The following is a 27291-nucleotide window of genomic DNA, read 5'->3' on the forward strand; positions in this document are numbered from 1 at the left end:
GAATGACCTGCCCAACTCAGTCCGAGCAGCTGAGTCCTTAGCAATCTTCAAGAATCGGCTAAAACCACATCTCTTCCATCTTTATTTGACCCTCTAACTCTATCACTATCTATTCTAATTATATTCTTTATAAAAAAAACTTGCCCCTTTTTGACTTGCACTCTATTTACTAACTGCTTGTTTTCTTTTTTTTTTTAAACTAACACTAGCTTCTCTAATCTTTTTGTATTCTTTCTGTTTTCTTTATATTTATTATACAATTAACAAAAGCAAAAAAGGCCTCTAACACTAGCTTGTTCTATTCTTTTTCTATTCTATCTGTTTTCTTTTTATTTATTATATGATTTAAAAAATAAAAAAACTTGCTACGTGTACTGCATTAAGCTAACCGAGACTTGTTATAGCACTTGCATATCATTGCTCTTTTGTTGATTTTGATTGCTTCCATTGTCCTCATTTGTAAGTCACTTTGGATAAAAGCGTCTGCTAAATGTCTAAATGTAATGTAAAAGTAAGTGCAAATAGCTATAGATTCTATTTATACTATGTTAAAATAGCAGGATATTCTGCTAATTACTTATTGCAAATAGTGGCAATTATCTGCACCTCAGCATTGTAATACATTATAAAACAGAATGCAATAATATAATATAATATATATAACTTAAGAGTGTAAATTTTAATTTTAATTCAAATTATTAAATGGATGCCACCTTATTGGGGCAAAAGCCCTCCCCTACACCTACCCTAACCCTACCCGATACTTTATTTTCAACTTTTTGATTATTTCCTTCATTTTTATTAAAAATAAACGCTTTTCTGATGTGATTTGGAATTTGAAAAGGGAGAAAAAAAGTTCGCCAAAAGGCAGATTCGAACCCGGGTCGATCGCATCAAAAAGAGTATAACACACATTTTACCATCTATGCCACTGAATCTGACGATTGACGACCGTCTTTTGTAATGTTGACTAGCCCAATCACATGTTGGTGAGTGGAGTTAGTGTAAATAGCCTCTGCCAACAAGGCGGGCTATTTGCACTTAGGGAAAATAGACACTCCGATTTTTTAAATTTTTTATTCCCAACAGTTAAACAGTTGCCCACAGAAAAAATCAGGGGGTGCTGCAGCACCCTCAGCACCCCCACTTCCCGTGCCTACGGTGTTGCCTTCCTCTCTTCTAACCCATAATAGAGCACACGTCCCGTGGCACCTAAGCGTCGTGCATGCCTTAAGATCTCTGTTTACACTCCGGTTGATGCCCATGACCATACAGAAAACGCTGCTACTCCTGCCTGCCCCAGATGACACTTCACCAGTCCGATCTAGATACAGCTGTCACAGAACATGCAACAGCCAAAGTCAGATAACTTAATATTAAAAATCACGGGCATCAATCGCGGTGTCCGGTGGCTGTAAAAAGTGAGAGCTCTTGTGGCAGGCATGTGACGTTTAGGTGCCAAGGAACACACGCTATATTACGGATTAAAAGAGAGGAACAAAATATAATGTAAGGTGGTAAATAAGTGTAATGTTAGAATTGCACTATTTACTTACATGCATCACTCGGCGTGCAGTCAGTGAGATGTGCAACGCACCTGCAACGCTTAGGTGCTCGGGGACACGTGATCCATTATAGGAGAAGAATAAAGTATGGTGGCAAATAGGTAAAAGTGTAGAATTGCACTGTCTGCTTGCTTATGTGCATCAATCGGAGTGTAAAACAATGAGAGATGTTGAGGCAGGTGAAAAGCGTTTGGTTAATGGGGAATATTGACCTATTGTGCGTCTTGTTGCCGAGACCTGCCTTGATGTAATGATTGACAGGTTGGGGGCGTGATCGGCTCGGAATGCATTTTCAAATCCACATTGACTTAAACTACATTATTAAACTACAAATTATAAAGTGGGGCAATTCCAACTTTGCAAGGACAGTCTGGCGGTCTGTCACAGCCTGTAAGTACGTTTTCATATTTAAAGGATTTGCCACTGATGATCCAAACGCGAGTTTTGAGCAGTGTAGAGTAATGCTTGTTGTTTGTCGTTTCTCCGATCACAAATACAGACATGGTGTTATGTTTATGTGGCGCGATATGCAACGCAACGCGTAAAAAGACAGTATAAGTCATTATAATCAGTAATTATGTCCCCACTGGAAATGGTATTTATGCTACAAAAATGGAAAAACAATGTGCCTAGGGTACTTGTAACACTAATTCCAGTTATTCTGAGAGGATAGGCAATTTAATTAATTTTATTCCATTTCCTAAATCAAACCAAAACAGAGTTTTACATATTATTTTATTATCTTTTATATATCCCTCCATGGCATATTTAAGTCCCACTTGAAGGTCCATCTGTGTCCCAAATTTATCAGAAACACCTCGGAAGAAGGTTTTCACTGACAGCTGTCATTGTAAGACAGTGAGCAACTCCGTTTGTTTGTCTGGGGTATTTAATGAAAATGCAATTGAAACATCTTAAGTGTAAATGTCAATGCATTAAAAAAAAAAAAAAGACATTTAAATCACCATTTTTGCTACCATTTTTCTGCACATTTGGCTCCAGAATGCATTTTGAAATTCACGCTGCATTTTGCTACAATTATCACGCAATATCACGATGAAAATGCAGTCCCAAGTGTCCTACCCGTAAGTCTAAATGCATTTAGGAAAAATGGCATTTAAATGATAATTTTGCTACAGTTTTTGCTTGGACATGTTAAACATATCTAATCAATTTGGGTAAATACAATTAAATACAATTTCATTTTAATTTTGCAACTTATAAAGCGTTAAAATATGTTTTTAATTTACATATTAAAACTAGTGTAGGAAATTACAAATGTAAATTATATAATTTAATTTTCATTTTCATTTTGCACTAAATGTTGCACATATGTATGGGAAAATGTACATTTAAATACAGAAATACATTGCCATTTTACATATTGCATTTTCATTTTGCAAATTACATTTCAAAATGAATTTTGCTACCCATATGCTTCCATAGAGAGAGGGCAGCACCATCTTTATAAATACAATGTTGAACATAGTAACTGATGTATAGTGTTACACTTTTGTAGATGGAAATTAATGGGGGACTCTATGCTGTGTTTTGCCAAAAATGGTCTTGTATAAGCAAAGAGTTTATTATGTTGTGGTTACCTGGATATGATCAGGAACACCTGTGCTGTCCATGCGACTGGCCACATTCACTGTGTTGCCCCATATGTCATACTGAGGCTTTCTGGCTCCAATCACACCAGTAACCACTGGCCCAATGTTCAAACCTGTGGTAAAAATACATTTGTCATTGTCTGCTCTAACAAACTCCTAAGCCTCTGAGTCTGCAGGCCAATTCATAAATTGTCTTTGCACTTTCAAAGTTAAATATATATCAGGCAAAGTGCACGGTAAAGACCTACTTACCTATCTTCATCTGAAAGTTGTTGAATGAGTGTTCGTTGATGTACTTCATCTGTTCTCGTAGCCTCATGGCATAGTCAGCAAGAGCTAGAATGTGTGTGCGGCCCTCTTTGTCGTACGTCGAGTCGTTCAATCCAGATGCTGCCATGTAAGTACTACCAATAGTTTTGATCTTCTCCAACTGCTTATATTTCTCTTCAGAAATGATCTATTAACAGTAAAAAACAAAGAAGTAAGATTTATAAAAAGACATTTTCTACATAAAGTTGGTAAAATACACACACACGCATGTATATATTTAAGAAAAATGTTTTGTTTATATATAATATATTAATGTTTATATGATATAAATTATATATGAATAATATATATGTATATATATATATATACACATGTAAATATTTGTAAAATATATACATGCATGTTTATTTATATATACATAATGAATATACACAGTACACATATTTTGTAAACAAAATTTTTTATTTTGGATGCGATTAATCACGATGTTTAGTGACAGCACTAAAAATAAAAAAATGAAAAAATTCTTACCTCATCAAAGTCGGCGATGATCTCGTTGAGCAGTCTCAGGCATTCCACACCCTCATTGTTGGCCTCCAGTTCAGTGTAAAACTCTGAGAAGTTGCTGATGGAGGCAAACATAACGGCCACACATTCACATGACTGATAGTAGAGCTCATCATTTCGACGTTCTCGTGCGAGGAAGTGGGCAGCCACATCTTTGGGCAGGATGTTGTGAAGGAGACGACGGTTATAGGCCTGCAGCTCCTCCATCTCCTCTTTCTCTTCAGTGGCCTGGTGAAGAATGACAGCGAATAAGTCATCGACTATGCTGGGATCCTACTGGAAATGTATTTTCGCTAAGTGATCGATTCAGAGACAGACTACACACCTGTAGCTTCCACAGGAAGTCAAGGCGTGCGGTGGACTCGACCTGCTGTGCGTGCAGATAGAGAGCCAGTACAAATACAGTGAGGATGACTGGAATCGACACCCTCAGAGACACTTTAGTCACTGTTTCCTGACTATGTGGGAAAACAACAACAAGTACAACACATAATTAGAGTTTGTCAGAGATTGCGCGAATACCATCGCAAGTGTATTAGATCTAATTATACGTTTCTGCGTTGTAAATCATACTTTAGTAGTCTATACCGTAAACCTCATATATTTGCATATACAGTTAGTAGTTTTTAAAACAAACTGAAAGAACTGAGAAGAAGAGACACACGGAATCATATTCTAAAGCTCCTTCTGCCTTTGAACCATCTCTCTTACAATCATAAAACAATAAAGCATGACATGAACTCACCAATAATTTGTTTCATTGAAAGAATACCTGTGTAAAAACAGACATATTTCCATTAGTGACCAACATGACCCACTAAAAATAAACGACACCCAGTAAAATATGGGTCATTTGCATTAAATGGTTATAATGTATACCACACTTGTGTCATATAAAACATATATACATATAAAAGGATACATATAAAAGGATACATTTAATAGATTTAAATCTTTACAGAATAATTTTAAAGGAAATCTTATAATAAATGCTATTATATCTATTTTTTACGGAAGTCCTAAGAAGCCATGGATTACTAATATTTTTTTTCTTGTTTTCTCATGATCACGATTTTCTCGTGATCTTGACAACAAAAGTTGCGTTCTCGTTATCACAACTTAATATTTTCTCGTGATCTCGACATAACAAAAGTTGTTTTCTCCTGATCTCGACAACAATAGTTGTTCTCTAAGTTACACAACTGCACCAACAGGTGGCAGTATAGAACTGAATATAACTGATGGGGTGTTGTATACTACTGTATATCCACTTCACTGTACTGTACGCGTTTGGGACAGAATAAGGACCTTTTTCGTAGTCGCTATAATTTGTGAAGTATTGTTCATTACTGACATTTAATTAATTCATAAATGTTAAATGCTTGAATCATTATGATTATTTTGTGTATCGTTAAGTTCTTTCTACATGCGTGACTCATCACAGTTTCACCACTGCAATAGCGTTCCGTGTCATAAACTAACTGCTTATTAAAACCAAGGCTGACGTCACTGTATAGTATTCTGTTTGCACCTACAGTATGTCTTTATTTGTGCATTTTGAAGTGCATGATTGTTAGTTAATAAGCAGGGATGTTGTGTTTAGGACACGCTTCAACGATTTATTTGTAATGTGCATCTTTGTCCTTATTTTAAATCTTTACTGTTAATCATTAAATGGATATTGATAAGAAATGTTTTTATATATGTAAAGTGTATAGGCTATTTTATTTCAGTGATGTTCTACAGTGTTGTAATCTTTTGTATTTTCTACATTTCGTTGTGGAAACCACACACACACACATCCCAAGCTTGTAACGCACATGATATCAGTCACTCACAGCATATCCTACATGACTAATAAAAATCACAAATTATATATAATTTTATTTCAAATAAAAGGAAAATAAAGTGACTTGAATCCAAGCAGCTCTAAAAGATTTTAAAATAGTTCTCTGTATCATTTGCAGTGTTGCTTTGACCATTTAAACATGTTAATTACACAAACAAAATGTTTAGCGTACTGTCTCTGGAAATATCAACAGTGATTGTTGATTAGCCTTTATTTATGTATTGTAGACGTTATTACTAAACGAAGCAAAATTTGCTGAAATATATCCACAACATTTAGTATGAGAGGCACAGGGTTTATCTGTTGATCAGATGCGTGTCAAAGTTGCGTTTGTTACTTACAGTAGATCAAACAATCATTGTAAAAAAAACAAAAAAAAACTTTTGTTATGTCGAGATCACAAGAAAATATTAAGTTGTGATAACGAGAAAACAACTTTCGTTATGTTGAGATCACGAGAACATTAAGCCGCGATCACGAGAAAACAAGAAAGAAAAATAATCATAATCCATGGCCTCTTAGGACTTCCGTCATTTTTTGGTCCTCAAATTTCTAAAAAAAAAAGTGACCATGAGATTTAAACAGAGGTAACTGATAAAATGCAGTCTTTATCTTTTTCAATATGATTATACTTATAGTGGCTTTGTCATGATCAACTCTTGGTGGGAAAGAACAAATATTGATTGTGAATAATGTGTTAGTCACTGGCCATTTTAGCAGTTCTTAAACCCCTCAAAAAGGCACAAAATATGTTTTAACACAGAAATGTCTTGAATTATAATTAGGGCTGTTGCTTTAGCGTGTTATTTAATTAGTTATGGAAAAATAACGCGATTAAAATATTTTAACTTAAGTAATGCACCAGCCCCGCCCCAGACCTGTACATCATCTTACATTTCATACAGTTGACTGTTGACAAACATGATGCAGGGCAACAACTCACTGTGTGATGTAGCCTATAATGCAGTTATATGCCCCTAAAATGTAAGATATTGGGGCAAAAAAATGCCCCTGTATGAGTTTTTGTCTCATATTTATTTCACATGATAAGGGATCATATCTTGTTTTATTCCAAATAATTTTTACAAGTAAATATAAAAAAGAAAATTTGTTAATAAAGTAGTTTCTACAAAAAAGACAAGTCTTTTTCTTGTCAATACGGTTTCATTTTAATAGACATATTTTATTAATATGTAGATATCCAATTGAGTCGGTACCCTGTACTACTGATGATGCTGTAGTTTTTTTTAGTCATTTTAGTACTGACCTAATGCCACTGACTTACAAGACGAATTTTTACATATCCACTCTATATGCTTGCTGAAAATAACACTCACATTGCATTGGCGGTAACCAGCAGGTCGGCGTTGTCTAGCAGCGTGACTAGAGGCCACTCCACTAGCAGCAGGAAGCAGACCTGGATGAAGAGCATGAGGACCAGCTTGCCTATACTGCTGATGTGCAGGAACACTGAGCAGCACAGCAGAGTCAGCAGCACACTGTATGTGAAATACTAGAAGCACAGGAACAACACCAGTCAACACCATCATTCAACATGCTGTCATACTGTTACCATGACAACAACGGAAAACTCATCATTTTTCAAAATAAATCATTGAGTTTTTACATAAGTTTGCATAAATTCTACAAACATTTTTTTTTCAGTGGGTCTCAGTAAGCAAGAAACTGTTGATGTGCACACATCATACATGCACAGATGGTCACACACACACACACACACACTGACCTCGGGTAAAAGACATGTTGAAGGCTGCCCGGGACAGAAGAAGAGGGGTCCCTCTGCTAGTCCAGTCAGATTATACAGCAGACACAGCGTGACTGAATCAGAAATATTCAACTGTCCCGCCACACATTTTAGCAGATCTTCCCGGTCACAGGTAAACTGACAGAGAAAAAAAAAAAAAAATTTTTTTTAATATATATAGTTTCCAGTAAGGAATCAGGGGGAAAGACATCTTTAAAATTTCATTACATTTATTTTTATTTTACTCATATTTTAATATTCAATTTAATATATAATTAATATATATTATAATTGAATAATATAATTCAATTGAGCATTTAATCATTTTAAAACTTTTAATAATCATATTTTCATATTTTCATATTTATCAAATATTAAATATTTACAGAGCTATATATTATTATTATTATTATTATTATTATTTCAATAGGAGGTGATGGCAACAACAGTATTTCCAGATTTAAAATTAGGAGTATATTAAATATATTTTAATTCACTCCTCATTTTAAATCTGGAAGAATGATGTCATCTCCACCTATTGAAATAAATAAAATGAATCAAAGTGAAAGTGAATTGAGTTTGAAAGCCCCGCTTAACTGGGGAAATTAGTGCTCCTACTAGTGTAGAATTACACTGACATACAGAAAAAAAAACGAACAACGAACTTTTTCCAGCCAGCAACAGTCTCAGATCGAATTCCTACCATATTAACGAAGGCAGAGATGAAAAGAAGCAGAATTGTAAAGACTCCGACGAGTGTGCTGTTGACACGGGACTGAACAATCCTCTTTGACACTGTCTGCAAGGTAACTGGGAAAAGCTGAAAGAGAGACAAGAGGAAAAATTGTGAATAAATCAGAAAACGCCTATAAAGCATCATTTAGAAAAGTTGCACATTAATTTTTTTGAAAATGTAGTCTAGATTTCACATGCATAAATGTGAAGGATCAAGGAAGCTAGTGACTGACCTTAACACAGGAGTAAATGGCACATATAAAGAGGACATGGGCGAGAATAATAAAGATGCTGATGAACATGCCCAGCATTAACGGTGTACTGCAAAACAAAATATACAACACCATTCAATATATAACATAACAGATATATATCTTAACATTAAATCAAATTCATTATTATAAAGAATACTTCATCACTCACTGTGGAAATATGATTATTTGTATAAAAACAATAAAGCAGAAGACGACGAGTGTACAGGCCACGTAACCACCAAAACGATCATCCACCTTTTTTGAATACTAAAAGCACAAAAAATGGTGTTACTGTTACCAGTTCAGACATTTTTTTTTTCAGTACTCTGAGTGCTGTACAGTTTTACAAAGCTGTCTACGGACCTTTTTCTCCAGAAAAGGTGTTTGGAATGTGAGCAGGAACTTCTTGACGTGGTCTTTCCTCAGCTGGTCAATGCTACGAGCATCAATGGCACGGCCTAAAAACTCATCGACCTCATCCTCTGGGTTCAGAGCCTCTTGGGCACAGCGGCTGGAGAGAGCAAAAAAAGTATTCAGGATAAAAAAGGTGATGGCATAAAATGTAGCTTTTGATATTAAAAATATATAAACAATATCTCAGTCCCTATTTTGCTACTATTTTGAACCATTACAAAAAAATAAGCGTTAGTGGTGCCCAAATTTGCTTTCTTGAATTGAAAACTAACCTAAAATATTCATTTTATGTTGGCTCTATTCTAAAGAGACTCACAGATTGTGAAAACAGCCTGTGAAATCTAACCCATAAGCCCCTGCAAAGCCAGAGAGAATGGATTTGTGTCCAAATAAAAGCAGAACTCACTTATCTTTGCTGGAGGCTTCATCTATGCCCTGAAACCAGACAGGTAGATTAGTTACAGTGGGCAGTAAAAACATAGTGGAAGTAGAAAAACACATTCTGGGTTTCATCTCAGACAGCTCCAAAGCCAACCCCACAGAGCCACTGCCGCTTTAATTAACACTCAGCGACTCCAAATTACATTCAGAGCGAGAGAGTGAGAACTCATGTTCTTGTTTTCCAGAAAAATATCTAAACATTCTTAAAACAAGATAAATTTACTTGAAAAGCAAAACTCTCTAATAATATACTAACACACTGTAAGGTATATATATAGAATATTTTGTATACATATAATTTTAAAGAATATATTGATATAATTATAAAGAATATATTTTGTTTTCTTACCCCAGTGGCTATTTTATTTATGAACCTCATTAATCATTTTAAGGATGTTTATGTATTTTTTTAAACAAAAATAGTGATTAAAAAACTATATACATTTACTTGCGAACTAAGATAATATATTGTATTTTAATTTATAGAATATTTGGAATATATTATATATAAACGCACATACATAATGTGTTTAAATAACAATGTAACTTTATTTTACATATTATTTTAAAGGATATATATATTGAAAGGTGTTTTAATCTAATTAAGTTTTCTAACCCTAAAATGTTTTAACATAAACCATAATATGAAAACCATAAAAAAAATTTTAACAAAAATGTACAATATATTTTGTATGCATATTTCAAAGAACACAAATTTAAATTTAAAGGGGTCATATGATGCGATTTCAATTTTTCCTTTCTCTTTGGAGTGTTACAAGCTCTTGGTACATAAAGAAGATCTGTAAAGTTGCAAAGACTAAAGTCTCAAATCCAAAGAGATATTCTTTATAAAAGTTTTCATTTAAGGCAAAATGTTTTTTAAACAAACCTCATAAATTCAATTTTGTTTAATTGTATTTTAAAGATGATTTTACATGAAATCCTAATTTTAAAAAAATCGTACGAACAAGCACAGCATTTCTAACATGACCAAAAACCAATGAATTCTCAAGAAATAATTTAAACATTTATTTGAAAAAATATTTTTTGTCCATATTGTGCACTTGCTCTTTGCCCTCAGTATTAATACTGTCTGAAGCAATATTTCTCTGTCACACTATTTCCGTCCCTGCTTTTTTTGTGTGACACTGATGGAAATCAGAAAAGTCATCACCTGGAAAGGGGAAAAAGCAATTCACACATAGGCACTGCCAAGCTCCGGAGAAAATTGCTTCAATTATGACTTGTTGCTACACTCATAAAGAAGTGCAGGGGAGATCAGACGGCTTGAGCTGTTAGAGGCAGAGTGAGAGCGGATGGAGCAGAGCTCACCATCTGTCTGAAAACTTTGGAATCTTTAGTTCTGGAGAAAGATCTTTCAGGAACCCACCGCGGCATCAGACCCTCTGAAGAGCTGGCTCTAGCACGCTGCATCTTAGCCATCATTGCTTTTTCCTCTTTCTGCAAGAGAAATTTGGCACAAGGACACACACACAGGAAATTAAACCATACTCCAGCAAACTCAAACAAATAGAATCTTTATTGATCCCCAAAGGAAAATTCAGTCATTTGTGTCAGGGCACAACAAAACACAGCCCCCACCACCAAATATTATGCAATTGAGATCCCCTGGTTGTGAATTTGCAGGAATCAGAACAGGCTGCAAAGATCTTTGCAGTGAGTTTGTATATAAACAATGTCCATACGCCTGCATTTGACTAACCCTTTTCTGACTGCAGCCCAGCACAAAAAACGTCTCGATGTTGTTGTCTTTCAAGTAAGCATTTCTCTCCCCTCCAAAACCTGGTTCCACTTCATAGTCACCATTTAAATACTGCAGTGTGGCTTTGGTGATGTGGATCCGCCTGTAAACATTCACAACAGTAGAGTTTTACTATTTAAAGGAATATTTTACAAAAAAAAATAAAAATAAAGAAAACTTGCCGCAAATTCACCCTCAAGCCATCCAAGATGCAGATTTGTTTGTTTTTTCATAGGAACAGATTTGTTGAAATTTAGCATTACATCACTTGCTCACCAACGGATCATCTGCAGTGAATGGGTGCCATCAGAATGAAAGTGCAATCAGCTGATAAAAGCTTCACAACAATCCACAAGTAACCCACACGACTCCAGTTCATCTATTAATGTCTTGTGAAGTGAAAAGCTGCATGTTTGTAAGAAACATATCCATCAAGGCATTTTAACTTTAAACATCTCTTCTGGCCAAAATTTGAGTCCATAATCCATAATAATGCTTCCTCCAGTTAAAAAGTCCATCTCCTGTTGTCTTCTCACATCAAAATCCACCAACATATTTGTTTAGAACTATTTTCGCTTGTAAATGTAGCTTAATCTGTGCATATTTCTCTCCTGTGCTCAGGTGAGATGACGTTTTCCCTGCAGAAAGTAATATTATAGACAGAGGACTCTTTTTTTAACAGGATGCTAAAACCTTATTTTAGCCTTATTTTACCCCTGTTTGAAGTTGAGGTTATTTTAATGATGGATTTGTTTATTACAAACACCCAGCTATTGGCTTCACAAGAGTCGTGGATTACTTGGGGATTTTTGTTATGTTTTTATCAGCTGTTTGGACTCTTATTTTTATGGCACCCATTCACTGCAGAGGATCCATTGGTGAGCAAGCGATGTAATGCTACATTTCTCCAAATCTGTTCAGATGAAGAAATAAACGCATGTACATTTTGGATGGCCTGAGGGTGAACACATTTTCAGCAAATTTTCATTTTTGGGTGCACTATTCCATTAATACAAATCTCTACATCCTTTACAGCCAAGTTTAAATATCAAACGTATTAATAGTGATCACATTTTTGATGGGTGGTGTTCACTTTTACCCTGCTTGACCTCCCGCCTCCATCTGGTTGGCCAGTGTGACATCGTTGGACCAGACATCAAACTGCCATTTGCGTAGGCCGAGCACCCCGCAGTGCACACGGCCGCTATGTATTCCCACGCGCATGTTCACGTTCACTCCTGTGACCTCTCGCACCAATCTGCACATGTAGCAACACGCGTGTGTTTTAATGGAAAAATGTGTTGATGAGGAAGAGAGCTCGATATAGAAAATGATGTGAAGAAAAACGTACGAGATGGCCTCAATCATGTCCACTCCCATCTCCACACAGCAGTGCGCGTGATCTGCCCTTGGCTCCGGAAGTCCAGACACACAGTAATAACAGTCCCCCAGGATCTTGATCCGCAGACAGTGGTTTTCCTAAGAATTCAGACAAAACACAGCACATTTATGCAACTATTATTGCGGAAATCCTCACTAATAGGATGTTATGATGTTAGCATACTTGTGGGTGGCTGCCAGGGTTAGCTATATGCTTGTTATTAGGTTTTTATTAGCATATCGGCTGTTTCTTGAGAATTGTTTTTTAATTTATCGGTAGATATTACATATATTTAATTGTACATGTGCATGCCTCTTTTTTTACAAGATTACATTTGCTGTCATCTAGCGCTCACATAAAGTTGATCATTTAAAACAATAATAATTTAATGACACTAATAACTGCGTTAAATGTAATCTTTAGCAAATGTCAAAATAAATATCCATACTTCACATGTTGTGATGCCTAAATTCACTTAATTTTCTGAAACAAAATGATATAAATTTTAAACATTCTATTTTGGCAAAATGGCACAAATAGTATACATTTTATTGGCCACTTTAACAGTTATCTGTCATCAAATAAAAATAATTATTAGCTCATCAATATTGGCCAAAATAAAAAAGCAAAACTGGCACATTCTTAGTACACTGTAAAAAAAAATAATTACTTTGCAATAAATTTTATTTAGTCTTGACTTTTTTTCCCAGCAATAATATCACAATTTTTAAAACAATACAAATTAACATGAGAAGCAACACTACATAAGATACTTGTTTTAATGACTTGTTTGAAGATAATGTATCTTCAATAAAAATATACAAAATTATTTAACCCTTTTTTTTAACTTCTTTATATTTATAAAGTGAAAAAGTGCAAAATTTTGCATGCATAAATAAGTTATATATCTATCAATAGTTAAAAATTATATATATATATATAATACAAAAACTTTATGTATATAGCTACTTATCTATTGTCACTATCTGTTAATAACCTCATTGTGAACATAAAAATAGTTCTTAAAATTAGTAACACTAAAAATGTATTCATGTTGTCCACTTACCCAAGCCAATTTATCAAAGCGAGCAAAAAGCTCATTAAGGGTCATCACAAGCTCCTGAGCCGTGCACTGAGACGCCAAACTGGTGAAGCCCTCGATGTCTGCAAATAGGATACTGGCGCGAGAACAGACAGAAGACAAAGACAGACAGACAGACAGAGAAAATGAGATCAATAATCACAGAGCACCTTGTCTGGGTCACTGAAGTTGGTTTGATGGGCTAACCGAGAAAAAACATCGATTCAGTTCACTTTCTGAATAGAGGGTGGCCACTCTCAATACTCCAGTCTATCCTTCAATTAGAAAAAGCAGGACTCGGCTGGTGTCCTTAAAGGCCTCCTAGCCATGAGGAGGATAGATGTCATCAACTACAATTTAAGACATGACAGAATGGACACACGGCATGGACGCATTATCATGCGACAACAGATGGCGCTGTTTCCTTCATAAATGGCTGATAAAATTCACAACATTTGGAAAGCAGGATCCCTACACAGTCTGTGACATTTAGCATTTTCACACATCCAAGTTTTCCTAGCACAGATGCTTCGAGCTGGCTGGGATTATGCAGGACAATGTGTTCATAAGCGTTAAATTCCACGCGCTCCAAACACGTAACTGCATTACTAAAGTGGCTTGCTGTCATTTCACACAGCTTTCTGTTAATTGATTGTGTAACTTCTGGTACATCATAACAAGCGGCTATAACCCAAATTGACCCTCAGAAAAAGAAAAAGAAAAGATAGAAAAGTCACGTCTCAAGGACTAGCGAGTACGCTAATCTGCGTTTAAGCAGTCAACATAGCTTCAGCCTTGGGAAAGATAACCTTAAGCAGTATAAGTGTCTAATGTGTCTGTGTTTTATCCAGACTTGTCGCCTGCTTCAATCACGTGCGGACTGAGTGTTATAACACTGTCGGTTCTCATTCGGGAGGTGTGAAGACAACACTGGCAACCGTAACGGTACGACACCATGTGCTGGTCTTGGCATTTGTGTACCTGACGTTGTCGTGCTTCTGGATGTAGATCTTGTGGAACATCATATCCTCTTTCTTAGCGTTGATGTCTGCCTTCATCTCCATGGCAACGTGCCTTGGCAACACAGAGAGCAGCAGGCGCTCCTGGATCAGGTTTGAGATGACACCAGTGAGCATGTGTATATACGTACACATACAGTCTACTTATATGTGGGTAGCTGACATAACTGAACTTTTTCTGAACATCAAGATTTTTGTGGATAAAATACTCAAACACGTATGTATATGTGTGTGTTTATAAATATATACAATATACATTTACACAGTATGTTATATACACAATATACATTTACACAGTTATTATTATTATTATGCGGCCTATTATTATTCGGCTATTATTATCAAATTGCCCTGCTATTTCACCTCAGCACCACACTTCAGACGCACAAATGAGGATTAGGCTTGTCATCGGAAATGTTTTAAAAACAGACTATAATACTAAGCCCACATCCAAATTGAACTGCAAGGTGATAAACCTATATTTATAAATTATATCAAGAGTGCTAAAAGAGACATCTTTTCTTGAACAGCTTTAGAATGAACATGACGAAAACTGCATCGTCATCAGCATTTGGTTTTCTTTACAGCACACTAACAAAAAATATTAATGCTTATTCTTCATCATCATTATTATAAAAATATGCAGATAAGTTATCAGTCTAACAGGGCTCGTCATGGGGCGCGCGGTCCGGAGCGCTGTATGACTGATGTATCCGTTTAATTTAACTCCAAATATATGAACTTACCTGTTTTAAATACTTTTATATTTAACGTGTTCATTTATGTGCAATATTTAGTGTTAAACTGTTGGTCTTTAAAATAAATCTACTTTTGATTTTCACAGTTGACTGATTTTGCAGACCTTTTATACTGATAACTTCTGTGACGATGTGGCAAACTTGTTACAGGACGCGCGGTGTATTTCTTTCAAAAAATAGCGATGTATTCAAATATAAAAAAAAATCTATACATATACAATATATACTTGTCCATAATTTAGACTATTTTAGAGGGGGAAAAAAAGAATTCTCCAGAACTTTTTTGTTTTTTAATAGTTGGACAATTATTAACTTGGCACAATGTCTTGAAGCAACACATAGCAACATGCTCACAAAAAAGGCACAAAAAAAATGACAAAATGACATGACACAATGGCCAAAAGATGTCTGCCTGTATGTATATGGCTGAAGCAGCAGTGCTTTAAAGGATAAATTTAAAGTTGTAACTTTTCTCACAGGGTTTTACAGTCTCACAAGGTTTTACTAAGAGCTAAAGCACAGCATGTTATCAGCATGCTTCATGCACATTCATGAGGTAAACAAGTGTCGGGTGGGTAGGTGTGTTTGTGTACTCGAGAGCTTGCCAACCTGCTGCTGGTTCTCTCTCTGAAGGTGTATTCTGGCTTGGATGTATCCTCTGGTCTCCTTGAAGGCCTGTCTCTGAGACACCTCTGCTGGGTAGTGTGTGCAGATGCCAATGATGTTGGTGCACAGGAAAATCATCGCATTGGCACATAACTGCACAGAGAAAGAGAGAAGAGGAATGAAATGAGGAATTTCGGATGTGGGATGTGGAAAAGGTTAGACTATTTTTGTTTGCAATCTATGATAAAGATCACCACAGGTTTCAGTTTGTTTTAAAGGTTTAAAAATACGTTTTAAAGGCACAGACATGATTTTCAACAGCTTGGTTAAATTAAAGCTGTACCTTCACAACACACACCACATAACACAGAGCACACAGAAATGGCCCAAACAGCTGAAGACCAATTCATGTAATAGTGTAAGGAGTTAGGCCTACTTTCTGCAGTAATATGCAAAGCATCCAGCAACCGGCTTTATGTTTCAGGTCTTTTATCTCTACATCAACACAAGCATCTGGGCATTAGATGGTATGCGGTCAAACCTCTGTGTTTAAGAGAACTTAAGATGGTTTGCGGTTTTACTGCAAATGGTTTCTGAGAGTTCTGTAACAGTTATATAGACAGCATTTACAAGTTAATCTCACAAAAACATATCCAGGTCACATGCCACAACAAATCCAAAGAAATTCTATTGTGCAAAAAGAAAGTCAAGCCTATTTTAAGACCATTAGGCACATTTCTCCCCCCATTTAGGTTTACATTTATTAAAATTTAATTGTTGTTACTGGGGTGTGTAATTCCTGTTGTATGAGTTTTGCCTTTTGTAGACAATGCTCCACAGATAGTTATGTCCTGTCTCTTCCTGGTATCCTGGTACAGATATGTTATCTGGTTTACATGGTCATAACATGAGTTGAAATATTGAATATGACTGTGAACACACAAGGTCGATACTTGATTATCACGTGTTAGAGTATGGTTCTACTATTGACACCCCAAGCACGGTTTACATGGTCATAACATGAGTTGAAATATTGAATATGACTGTGAACACACAAGGTCGATACTTAATTATCACGTGTTAGAGTATGGTTCTACTATTGACACCCCAAGCAAACACATCTAGTCATAATTTTCCATCAGTCAGAAACAGTTTGCCTGAGAGAATTTGTTGAGGCCCATTTCTCTGCAACAAGCATTTTCTACTTTGCCGAAGATGAACAATCTTTATTTATCCACTTGACAAGAAATGGCACAGCAGAGCTTCAGAAAAATAGCTTCACTCCCTCTTTCAAGTGCCCCTAGAGTGAATGTACAAACTTCTTCAGATTTTAGAGTTCAGGAAGAAAAGCCAGGCCCATCAGGCATCCATTTGCTCAGATGACGTTATCGGTTTGCGTAATTTTAGTTTGGTCCATTTGCACAAGTTTTCCAAAACTAAAAAAGGCAGTTCTATTCAAGGGACTCACCAACACCAACGGTTCAATCCACCAAGCTGATTAGACATGGAAAATGTGGGGATGTGGCCGCAGACGTGACAGATTGCCAATTCTCCATGTGTGGCCAGAAAAAGACTGCAATGGGATGTGCAGAAAGTAATCAACTAGGCGAGTAATTGTTCCCAACTAAATAGTTGACTGGCAAAATACTACTTGAATATCAAAAACTGATTCCTCTTTGATTAATCTGCCCTTGAATTTTTCACCTAAATTGCTGTTACAACAAAATACATTGGGTTATGCTGTGGATATTTCATATCAGACTGATATTATTGTGTTGGCAGATTGCATTTTCTCCACAGCAGGGCCTGTTGTTAACATGTGAAATTATAAAAATGAGATGGTCTTTATATTGACACAGAGATTGTATGTGCAGATTATATTAATGGTGGCAGTTTAATTTTCTAATGGGATTCTATGTAAACACTTGGTAATTCATTTTTAATCTTGTTTTTTTTTTATTATTAAATGCATATTGTTCATTCATTTAAAAGAAAAAGAAAAAAGAGAAAAGCACATTAATATTGTGAAATAGAATTACAATTTAAAACCAGCTGTTTTAATATATTCTATTCTCCTGTAATATAAAATAGTTGAGTTATACTATACTGAATTGTACTAATAATCTGAATTTTCAGCAGCCATTACTTGGGTCTTCAGTGTCACATGATCCTTCAGAAATCATTCTAATATGCTGAATGCTGATTTGCTGCTCAAGAAACATTACTTATTATTATTAATGTCGAAAACAGTTGTGCTCCTTTATTTTTATATTTTTGTGGAAACTGATATGTTTTTTCAGGATTATTTGATTTGACAGAATTTTTTTATAGAAATCTTTTATGACATTATAAAAGTCTTCACTGTCACTTGATCAATTTAATGCTTCCATGTTGAATAAAAAAATATTAATTTATTTTAAAAAAAGGTACTGACCCCCAAACCTTTGAACAGTAATGCACACATCATACTCGTTATTTATAGTAACTTACTAATTTTGAGTAATTAATAACTTGTTTTTATTGTTATGAAAATTTTTAAATGCCAATCCCTAAAATGTTCCAGTTTCCCATAAATGTAATGGTGGCATTCGACCAGAATCACCATCAGCAGTTAGCATTAGTGTGCTAATGTCATTGTACTGATACACAACAACAAGCTCCCCTGTTTTATTCATGTAGCATCCGATATACAGCACAGCAGCCCCCCTCAGTTCATCTATATCACACTAGATCATACCAGCGAAATTTAAAAAAGCGGTTGACATTTAAGCTGACAGATCTGACAGAAGGAATGTCACATGCTTTTAACTCACTGCAAAACCGATTAAATGAAACTGTCAGATCACTCACTAAGCGCGCGCGTGTGTGTGTGTGTGTGAGACAATGAGCCACACATGGAGCAGTCAGTCTCTGTGTGTGTAGAAATGTCAGAGAATACAATTTTTTATTTATTACATGAATATGTGAAACCTTTTCTTACACTCATTCAAGAACTTTTCTGCTTGAGAGTAAGAATTTGTACACAGTACACACAATTTCTGCATTTTTCCCAAAACATACCACTCATAGTTGGCACCATACTCTTTTACCACACTTTGGCTTAATTTTGTGGTTTAATTCTGTGGTTGACAGATGTTAAATACTGCCATTCTTTTGTTTTTCTCTCTCTCTCTCTCTTTCCTTACTTTCCTTCTTTTTGTATATATATGTGTGTGTTGCTTAGTTTAGTTGTATGTTACCAGTAGTTTTCATTTATTAAATCCCTTATCGTCACGATTGATTGTCTCCGTGTTTTCTGCTCACAATTCAGAGTCAAGTTACTGCCAGTACTGTGTAAAGTAGGAAAGATATTCTTTCTTGGCCAGGAAGATAATCTTTCCTAGAATTGATAAATTATTATACTATCTGCTCTGTAGACGAACAGATTAAATAATTGTAATACTGATTCTGCTACAGTTAATTCTCTAATCTAAACACTTATAATTGATTATAACCAGTTATAATTAATTAGAAATATTTCCCCTTTGAGCTTTTTGCTACATAGTGTTGCTGACACACATTGTATGGAGTAGGGCTGGTGTAGGAAGAAGAGTGAGGGTTGATGGGATTTTATTCACAGAAACACTTAGTGCCTTCCTCGTTGACAGGGATTCTTCCTTTCAAAAAGTTTAAACATTGTCTTATAAGGTGGTAAAGTGAACCTTCTTCTGCTTGTAGCACAATTTAGCTGTGCCACAAGGGTAGCTAACATGAATGAGATACAGGAAAGGCTAAGAAACAGAAAGAAATCCAGACTAACAAAATAAATATGCATGTGTGTGATCAAGAGAAGCTCTTGCCATCTCCTCTGAACGATGTGGATATATATCACTGACTATGAATTACATGTCATTACATGTTTTATTACTATGAAATAATGATGGCGTTTAAGATTTTAATGTGCTGTGGTGTCACATGATTCAAGACTAGAGCAGAAATTCATCCAGATGTTGTTGCTGTCTTGGCAACCACAAGTTGCACAAAAACAACAAGTTATATGAGGAGTGGTGTCACTTCCAGATGATTAACTTTGTCAAACATGACTTGTGCTAGGGTGGATTTACTCTCAGTTCACTTTGTCACTTTGTTGGAACAAAGGAAGTAATAAAGAAGGGAAGAAAGAAAAAATTAATAACGCAAGACAAAAAAAATGGAAGAAAGATAGAGAAAAAGGAAGGGAAAAGTTTTTTTTGCTTTATTAAATTATTTTAGTTTAAAATGATAACTTTGGTTTCCAATAAATTTCCATTAAGGAAGGAAGGAAGGAAGGAAGGCACAAAGAAAAATGAATAGTAATGGGATGGAAGGAAGAAAGTAAGAAGGGAAGGGAAAGGAAAGGAAAGGAAAGGAAAGGAAAGGAAAGGAAAGGGAAGTAATAAAGAAGGGAAGAAAGAAAAAATAAATAACACAAGACAAAAAAAAATGGAAGAAAGATAGAGAAAAAGGAAGGGAAAAGTTTTTTTTGCTTTATTAAATTATTTTAGTTTAAAATGATAACTTTGGTTTCCAATAAATTTCCATTAAGGAAGGAAGGAAGGAAGGAAGGCACAAAGAAAAATGAATAGTAATGGGATGGAAGGAAGAAAGTAAGAAGGGAAGGGAAAGGAAAGGAAAGGAAAGGAAAGGAAAGAGGAAGATGGGAAGACAAATGGAAAAAGAATGGAAACTAAAGGGAAGGAAAGAAAACGGAATGGAAAAAGGAACAGAAGAAAAAAAGAAAGAAAGAAAGAAACTAAAGCAAAAGAAAAGGAGAAAGACTAGGACTTGGAGTTTGGCCTTTTTGGCACTGAGCTAAGTCATAGTTTGGGCCAAACTAAATTGGTCTCAGCTGAGCAGTGAAGCCATAGAATGATCTTTGAGAAAAATGGCACCAAACACAATGGGCTCAGCAGATCTGGACCAAGGCCATGCAACAGATAAAGAAAGAAATACTTCTGAAACATGATTTTAAAACATAAATGCATATCTCCCAGAGACAAAGGGAGATTTTCAAAACAAAGCTTGTTGCTAATGGCCCTCTTCATCAACCACATTCCTTATTAGGATCATTTGAAAAACAATCATCGGGAGATTTCAATGTTTTTTTTCCAGGAACCCCACCCATATAGCATCTCAGTACTGGCACAACACCACAGAGCTTCCTCAGGGAAGAACGTAATGTCTTGACGTTCATTGCTGTGAGCTACAGTGTCCTGAAAGCCCTTGAGCTACTAGGGCCCCTCAACACGCTCTCTCAGAGACAAAAACACTGATAACCAGCACTTGACCTGCTTCCATGCCATGTCAGAAATTGAAATACCTCTGCCTGTTTCACACTAGACACATGTGAACTGCTTCCTCTTTGCTTACGCATGCAGTGTTTAAAATGGGCATAACACTTAAATGTTGCATGGAAGTTTTTTTTGTGTGCTTCATGTTTATTTGTTGTCATCTTCCTTGCAACTTGCCTCATTCAAAGCTGGGTCTGATACTGATACTACTGCACAAAACATACAGTTTGACACAGCTACTCTGATTCCCAAAAGAATAGGCTGGTTCTTTTAGTGAAAACACTAAAAACTAAAATCAATCATTTTAAATGCTACAAGTGAATTTAGGCAGACCGACATTATTACTAAAACAGCATGAAAAATGCATATTCATTTTGAGAATGGCTAAAGATTTACATTTACCAGGGATATTAAATGATTGATGTAGACCTCAGTGTTGTCGAAATCAGGAGTTTACATTATATTAGATGCCATGGATTCAAATATGATCATTCTTGTGCTAGGGACCACCATCAAAAAATTTAAAAAGCAGCTATATATTTTCATGTAAAAATGTTGAAATATTAATATTATAATATTAGTGTGTAAAATATAATTTGAAAAAAAAAAAATCCTGTTATGTTCACCATAGTACTGCACTGTTACATATATTGTTTGTTTGCTTATTTATTACTTATTTTAAATGTATTAAAATATTATTTGAAAATATCTCATGCATTGTTTTTATTGTAGTTAGATTGTTTTTATTTATATAAATTTCACTTTTATTATTTATTTTAATTATTTTTTTTTATTTTACATTTTTATTTTAAATGTATTTATTAGTTTAAATCAAATGTAATATTTTAATTATTTATTTTAATTTTAATATTTGCAGTCCACTGGACTGATTTGAAAACTCATTGCCTACACTACAGTGGTGCAGTAACAGAGCAGATTTCAGCAAAGCCCTGACTCACACTGCGACTAATTCTGTGTGACTAATTCTGCAAACTGATTCAGTGTGAATACACCTCGAAAGTGCAGAGAATTAAATGACAGGGGTGCTAACCTACAGTAAAAACTCTCCTGTCATTCCGCACCTGAAGCCTTCTGATGCTTTGTATGAAAACCGGACTGAAATTTAAGTAGTTATTTACTGAAACAATTTCCTGACTGCTTTGGTCACCATTTTCATTGTATGGAAAAGAGCTGCTTAAACACTGTGCTAAACACACTAATGACCATTTGAGTTCTAAATGACATGAGGGTGAGAAAATGAGATTCTTTATTTTTTATTAAGTACTTAAAGGGATAGTTCACCTTCAGTTGCTGGTCCCCATTGACTTCCATAGTATGGAAAAAAACACTATGCATGTCAATGGGGACCAGGAACTGAAGGTGAACTATCCCTTTAAAAACCATTCCAATTAGTCAAAATCCACAAAAGCACTGTACATACAGCTGCTATACCATAAGGATCAACTCTCTATCTTCCAGTCCTGATCTCAGGAACCATTGCAGAGAGCAAACAAACAAGATCAGAGAAACTTAGAGCAGGAGGAGTGGTGGAGAACGAGTGAGAATGAAAAAAAGAGAGGCACAACATCTAAATGAATAGATAAGTAGGCAAAACAGTCCATTTCTGAGAAGTCGCCGTTGAGCGAAAGCTCTGGTTTCAAAGGGCTGTTTCATAAGAAAGCCAAAGCCCTACTCGCACTGGAACTCGGCCCAGAAACGAAACGTTATATACACACAAACGCACAGGACCTTACCCTAGGATTTAGTTAAAGGTCCATTGAGGCCTATATCTAGAATTTAATCATTATGTTTATTTGAAGGGATTGTTAGATGCTGCTGGAGTGTTTTGCAGCATGAATGAAAAAGCTTTTAAGGTTTAAGGGTGGTCTGTGAACTGCATTACCAAGAAAATTCCTGGAAAAACAAACTTATAAAAACATCTTTGACCTCAAATGAACTTGTCATATCTACTGAGGTCTCATCCCTACATAAATGACAGCAGTCAAATGCAGGCATATGAAATGTGACTTCACTACCGAGCATTTTAAGCTATGATTTATGGCAAATAAATTGTAGTTTATGAGGATTTAAAGTCCACTCATAAACATTTGAAAAAGCATTTGTTGTGCAAGCGAAATGAGGTTAAGGCCAAAGTTTGCTCCCTCTTAAGACAAAATGCAGGAAGGAAGATGAAGCCCACTATGCGGGTCATGGAGAATCAAAGTCACTTCCTCCATGCTCCACTATGGAATGGTTTATTTCTTTATCATTCATAACAGTTTGAGGGCCCAGGCCCCTGATATATTATCATGTCAAGCTGAAGAAAGAGCAAATTTACAAATAGGCCACAGAGTCAGTCATCTGATTCTAGACTATGAAAAGTGCCCTCAGTACGGCAAAAGATGCATTCGCCTATTATAGCACCATAATTATCTCATCAAAACAAACAGCTGCGATTTAGACATATTCAGCAATAGTACAATAGGCTTGATGCCTTTGGGCTCAGGACATATGACAGCTGTATACAAATGATCAAACAGAAAGCCAAGGGAAAACAAACTAGGATCCAAACAAACCCACAAATTAGCATTGACCCAAAAAGCTTCAGTGCATGAGACTGAAAACTGAAGATGGGTTTATTTCACCCATTTGTTTTAATGGTTAAAGGGATTGTTCACCCGAAAATGAGAATTCTGTCATTATTTACTCACCCTTAGCTGTAACTTTTATTCAGTGGAACACAAAAAAAGACGTTTTTGTATCTTTTTGTAGCTAAATTGATCAAAAGTGAATTCTGGGAAAATATATATATATATATTATCTGTATTATTTTTTTATATTATATTATATCATATTATATATATATATATAAAACAGAAACAGTTATTTGAAACTGAAATAATATTTCACAAATGCTACTGTTTTTACTGTATTTTTGATGCCATAAATGCAGACTTGGTGAACATAAGAGACTTCATTCAAAACATTAAAGTGCACCTATTATGCCATTTTTAAGGTTCCTAATATTGTTTTGGGAGTCTCCTATAACAGGTTTACATGCATGGAAGCTCAAAACACTTTCGTTTTCTCATAATATCCATTTAATTTCACCTCAGTTCTCAATGATTCATAAACGATTCATTCAAAGCAGTTCAAAGAATCAGTCTCTCTAAACTCCTCCTTTCCGTGAGCCTACACTGCTCTGATTGGTCAGATGGCAGTCCTTTGTGATTGGTCTACCGCGTACAGCGTATGCTATAGTGTTTGAGAGCGGGTCATGTAGAACACAGACGGGCATTATGCTAATGTGTTACCCCGTGACATGTAGCTGTCACAGAAGTGAGACTGGAACTCCTGATGACTCGTTTCGGCTGTTCAGAGTCGATTTTATTTATTTTTTTGAGAGACAACAACTTTATTTATCGTGCACTTTTGGCTTTACAACTTTGCAGGTTGTTTACATTCATAGACAGCTACATTACACACTGCATCAAAGGTTATATTCGAAAATGCATAATAGGGGCACTTTAAAAATCTTACCAACCCCAAACTTTTGAACAGTAGTGTATATCAGCCAGAATTTTAATACCAGATCATCCCAAATTAAATTTTACAATTACATAAATCAATTATATCATTATACAATTCAAAGTATTATATGGTGTTAGAATCCTGTAGTTATTATAAACTGACACTGTATAGCAAGAACTTCATATTTTTTTAAATCACCTTTGCTCTGACAGAAAAAGAAAAAAAACAGAAGGAGTTTGGAACAACATAAGGATGAGTAAACCATTTAAATTAATTAAATTTTGGGTTAACAGAGTTCATGACAAAAATACAAATGAAAAAGAGACAAGTGGTTCGTTGATGTTACATCGCTGTTACTGAAGTCCAAAAAATACATGTGTTCTTCATTTCTATTCTAAGCACTGTACTAATGTGCTCCAGGACTACACTGAGCCTGTCTGTCACAAGCACACAAGGTCAGACAGGCACAGTGATGCATGTGACAGGCACGTGACAGGCGCCTCCTCCTCCTTCCCGGCATGGACATTATGTATTGTTTACATAAATACACCGAAAAACTGGTTTAAGAGAAAGTTCTCACAGGGAACCACCATGTTCCTGAGACCTCAAAGCACCTTGTCAGGAATTTTTTATCATTATGATGAACTTGGAAAGGGCAAAATGACACTGGGTAGAGCTTGATAAATTCAAAGACAAACAGCAAACACAGCATTCCTTCACACAAATACACAAGTAATCCAAAATAAAAATGGCAAAAAAGTGAAGCCATCCTAATCTAAGGATTATAGACATTGAGCTCTCTGCAGTCACAGAATTTGAGCTTGGTGGCTGTGATGACAAATTTCTACAAGCAAATGAGCCAAATGCAATGCCACACTGCTCTGAAATCCACCTAAACCTTTTAAGAGTCCTCAATTCTCCAATGCACAGCAAAAGCACACAGGTCGCCACAACGGCCTGAATCCAAAAAAAAGATGGCCTGAAATCCCACAAAACATCAATTGGTCCCTGTGCAATGAAACGTACAATAAAAAAGACAGACCTAAACGTACAAAGGTGGAAAACAGAGGAGATGAAGAAGAGTGGAAATCAATAGTTTCCTCAGATGAAAAGACAAGAATGAGACAACATTTTAAAAGCACATCAATACTTGAATAATCTGAGATGATTAGATTTAGATGTCAAAGGACTGTGAAAATAAACCTGATCAAATATCGTAACAATCCCTATCCTCTAAATATAAAAGGATTTACTCACTGTCGTGTTGTTCCAAACCTGTATGACTTAACGTTCTTCTGTGAAACACTAAAGAAGAGATTTTGACAACTGTGCAAGCTGCTCTTTTCCATGAAGTAACAAAAAAAAAGAATGACAGAAAAGCAACATAAAAGTATCATAAAACTATACAACCTGTGCTCTATATTTGAATCCATGTGATAGCTTTGAATAAGAAAAGACTGAAATTTATGCCGTTATGGATTACTTTTGTGCTATTTTTGTATGCATTTTTCTGTTCTAAAGTGAGCAAACAGAGAACTTAATGGCGTTTGCTGTAGAGCATAGTTTCATAGTTTCAATGAAATGTTTTTTTGGGTATACTTTGGTGAAATGTTATGACTCATCATATTATTGTCTCCCCAGTTTGTTTTTCTAACCCTTTTCCAGTTTTTGTTTCTTAAAAATCAGGGGGGAAAAAACACAGTGAAACACTGGAGAAATAAGCAAGGGGGAAAAGAACCACAGTCTGTGTGCCATGTTAATTAACGTTTACCAACATTATTGGAATCCTAATACATGACATTTGGCAGTCACAGTGCTAAAACCCAGTATTTGCTTTGAGTGAGAAAGCCCCGGTCATTAGGAAACCATAGAGCGTCTGCTATTACAGGCCTTGATGTGATCCGCCATTGAAATGTTATTAGTAGCCATGCTATTATTATTACCTTTATCACTACATGCATATCGAGTACAACATCGCACTTATCATTAAATCCTAATTTACGACACCTCCTGCACTGATTAGTCATGCACGGTGGTCACACCGCTGAGGGCAAAGCAAGCGCTAATCTTGAGGTTGACCTGAGGTAAGCCAGGAGTTTTGATTGATCGCTCAGCATGCAAAACAGCTGTTGGCGAGAAAATTTTGAGACTTTTGTCTGCTAGCTTTGCACTTTATGGCAATATTGTTAGGCTTCTCTCAAATCTAATTTGATTTTAAAAGATTGGAGATCTGAATCATAATAAATTGAATGATTAGGAATCAGATTCCACTTAACTAGTCCTATTCCTTAAAGGGGTCATATGATGCTGCTAAAAAGAACATTATTTGGTGTATTTGGTGTAATGAAATGTGTTTATGCGGTTTAAAGTT

General features: G+C 35.5%; 1 protein-coding gene across 2 annotated transcripts in view; it reads right to left on the minus strand.

Moving 5' to 3' along the window:
* adcy6b (adenylate cyclase 6b) overlaps positions 1-27291 on the minus strand; it is a 48145-nt gene that overhangs the window by 3091 nt on the left and 17763 nt on the right. For both annotated transcript variants that reach the window (XM_016522551.1, XM_016522550.1), the window contains exons 4-22: positions 16084-16233; positions 14679-14800; positions 13683-13794; positions 12587-12714; positions 12335-12493; positions 11197-11338; positions 10806-10934; positions 9439-9467; positions 8982-9129; positions 8788-8885; positions 8598-8685; positions 8333-8449; positions 7612-7767; positions 7202-7377; positions 4761-4787; positions 4341-4473; positions 3980-4243; positions 3431-3635; positions 3167-3291 (exon numbers count right to left, since the gene is read on the minus strand). In XM_016522551.1, coding sequence (XP_016378037.1) covers positions 3167-3291; positions 3431-3635; positions 3980-4243; positions 4341-4473; positions 4761-4787; positions 7202-7377; positions 7612-7767; positions 8333-8449; positions 8598-8685; positions 8788-8885; positions 8982-9129; positions 9439-9467; positions 10806-10934; positions 11197-11338; positions 12335-12493; positions 12587-12714; positions 13683-13794; positions 14679-14800; positions 16084-16233 — 2508 coding nt within the window. The remainder of the gene's footprint in view (positions 1-3166; positions 3292-3430; positions 3636-3979; positions 4244-4340; positions 4474-4760; positions 4788-7201; positions 7378-7611; positions 7768-8332; positions 8450-8597; positions 8686-8787; positions 8886-8981; positions 9130-9438; positions 9468-10805; positions 10935-11196; positions 11339-12334; positions 12494-12586; positions 12715-13682; positions 13795-14678; positions 14801-16083; positions 16234-27291) is intronic.

This window comes from Sinocyclocheilus rhinocerous, unplaced genomic scaffold (assembly GCF_001515625.1).
Source record: "Sinocyclocheilus rhinocerous isolate Xijiao unplaced genomic scaffold, SAMN03320098_v1.1 scaffold148, whole genome shotgun sequence".
NCBI lineage: Eukaryota > Metazoa > Chordata > Actinopteri > Cypriniformes > Cyprinidae > Sinocyclocheilus > Sinocyclocheilus rhinocerous.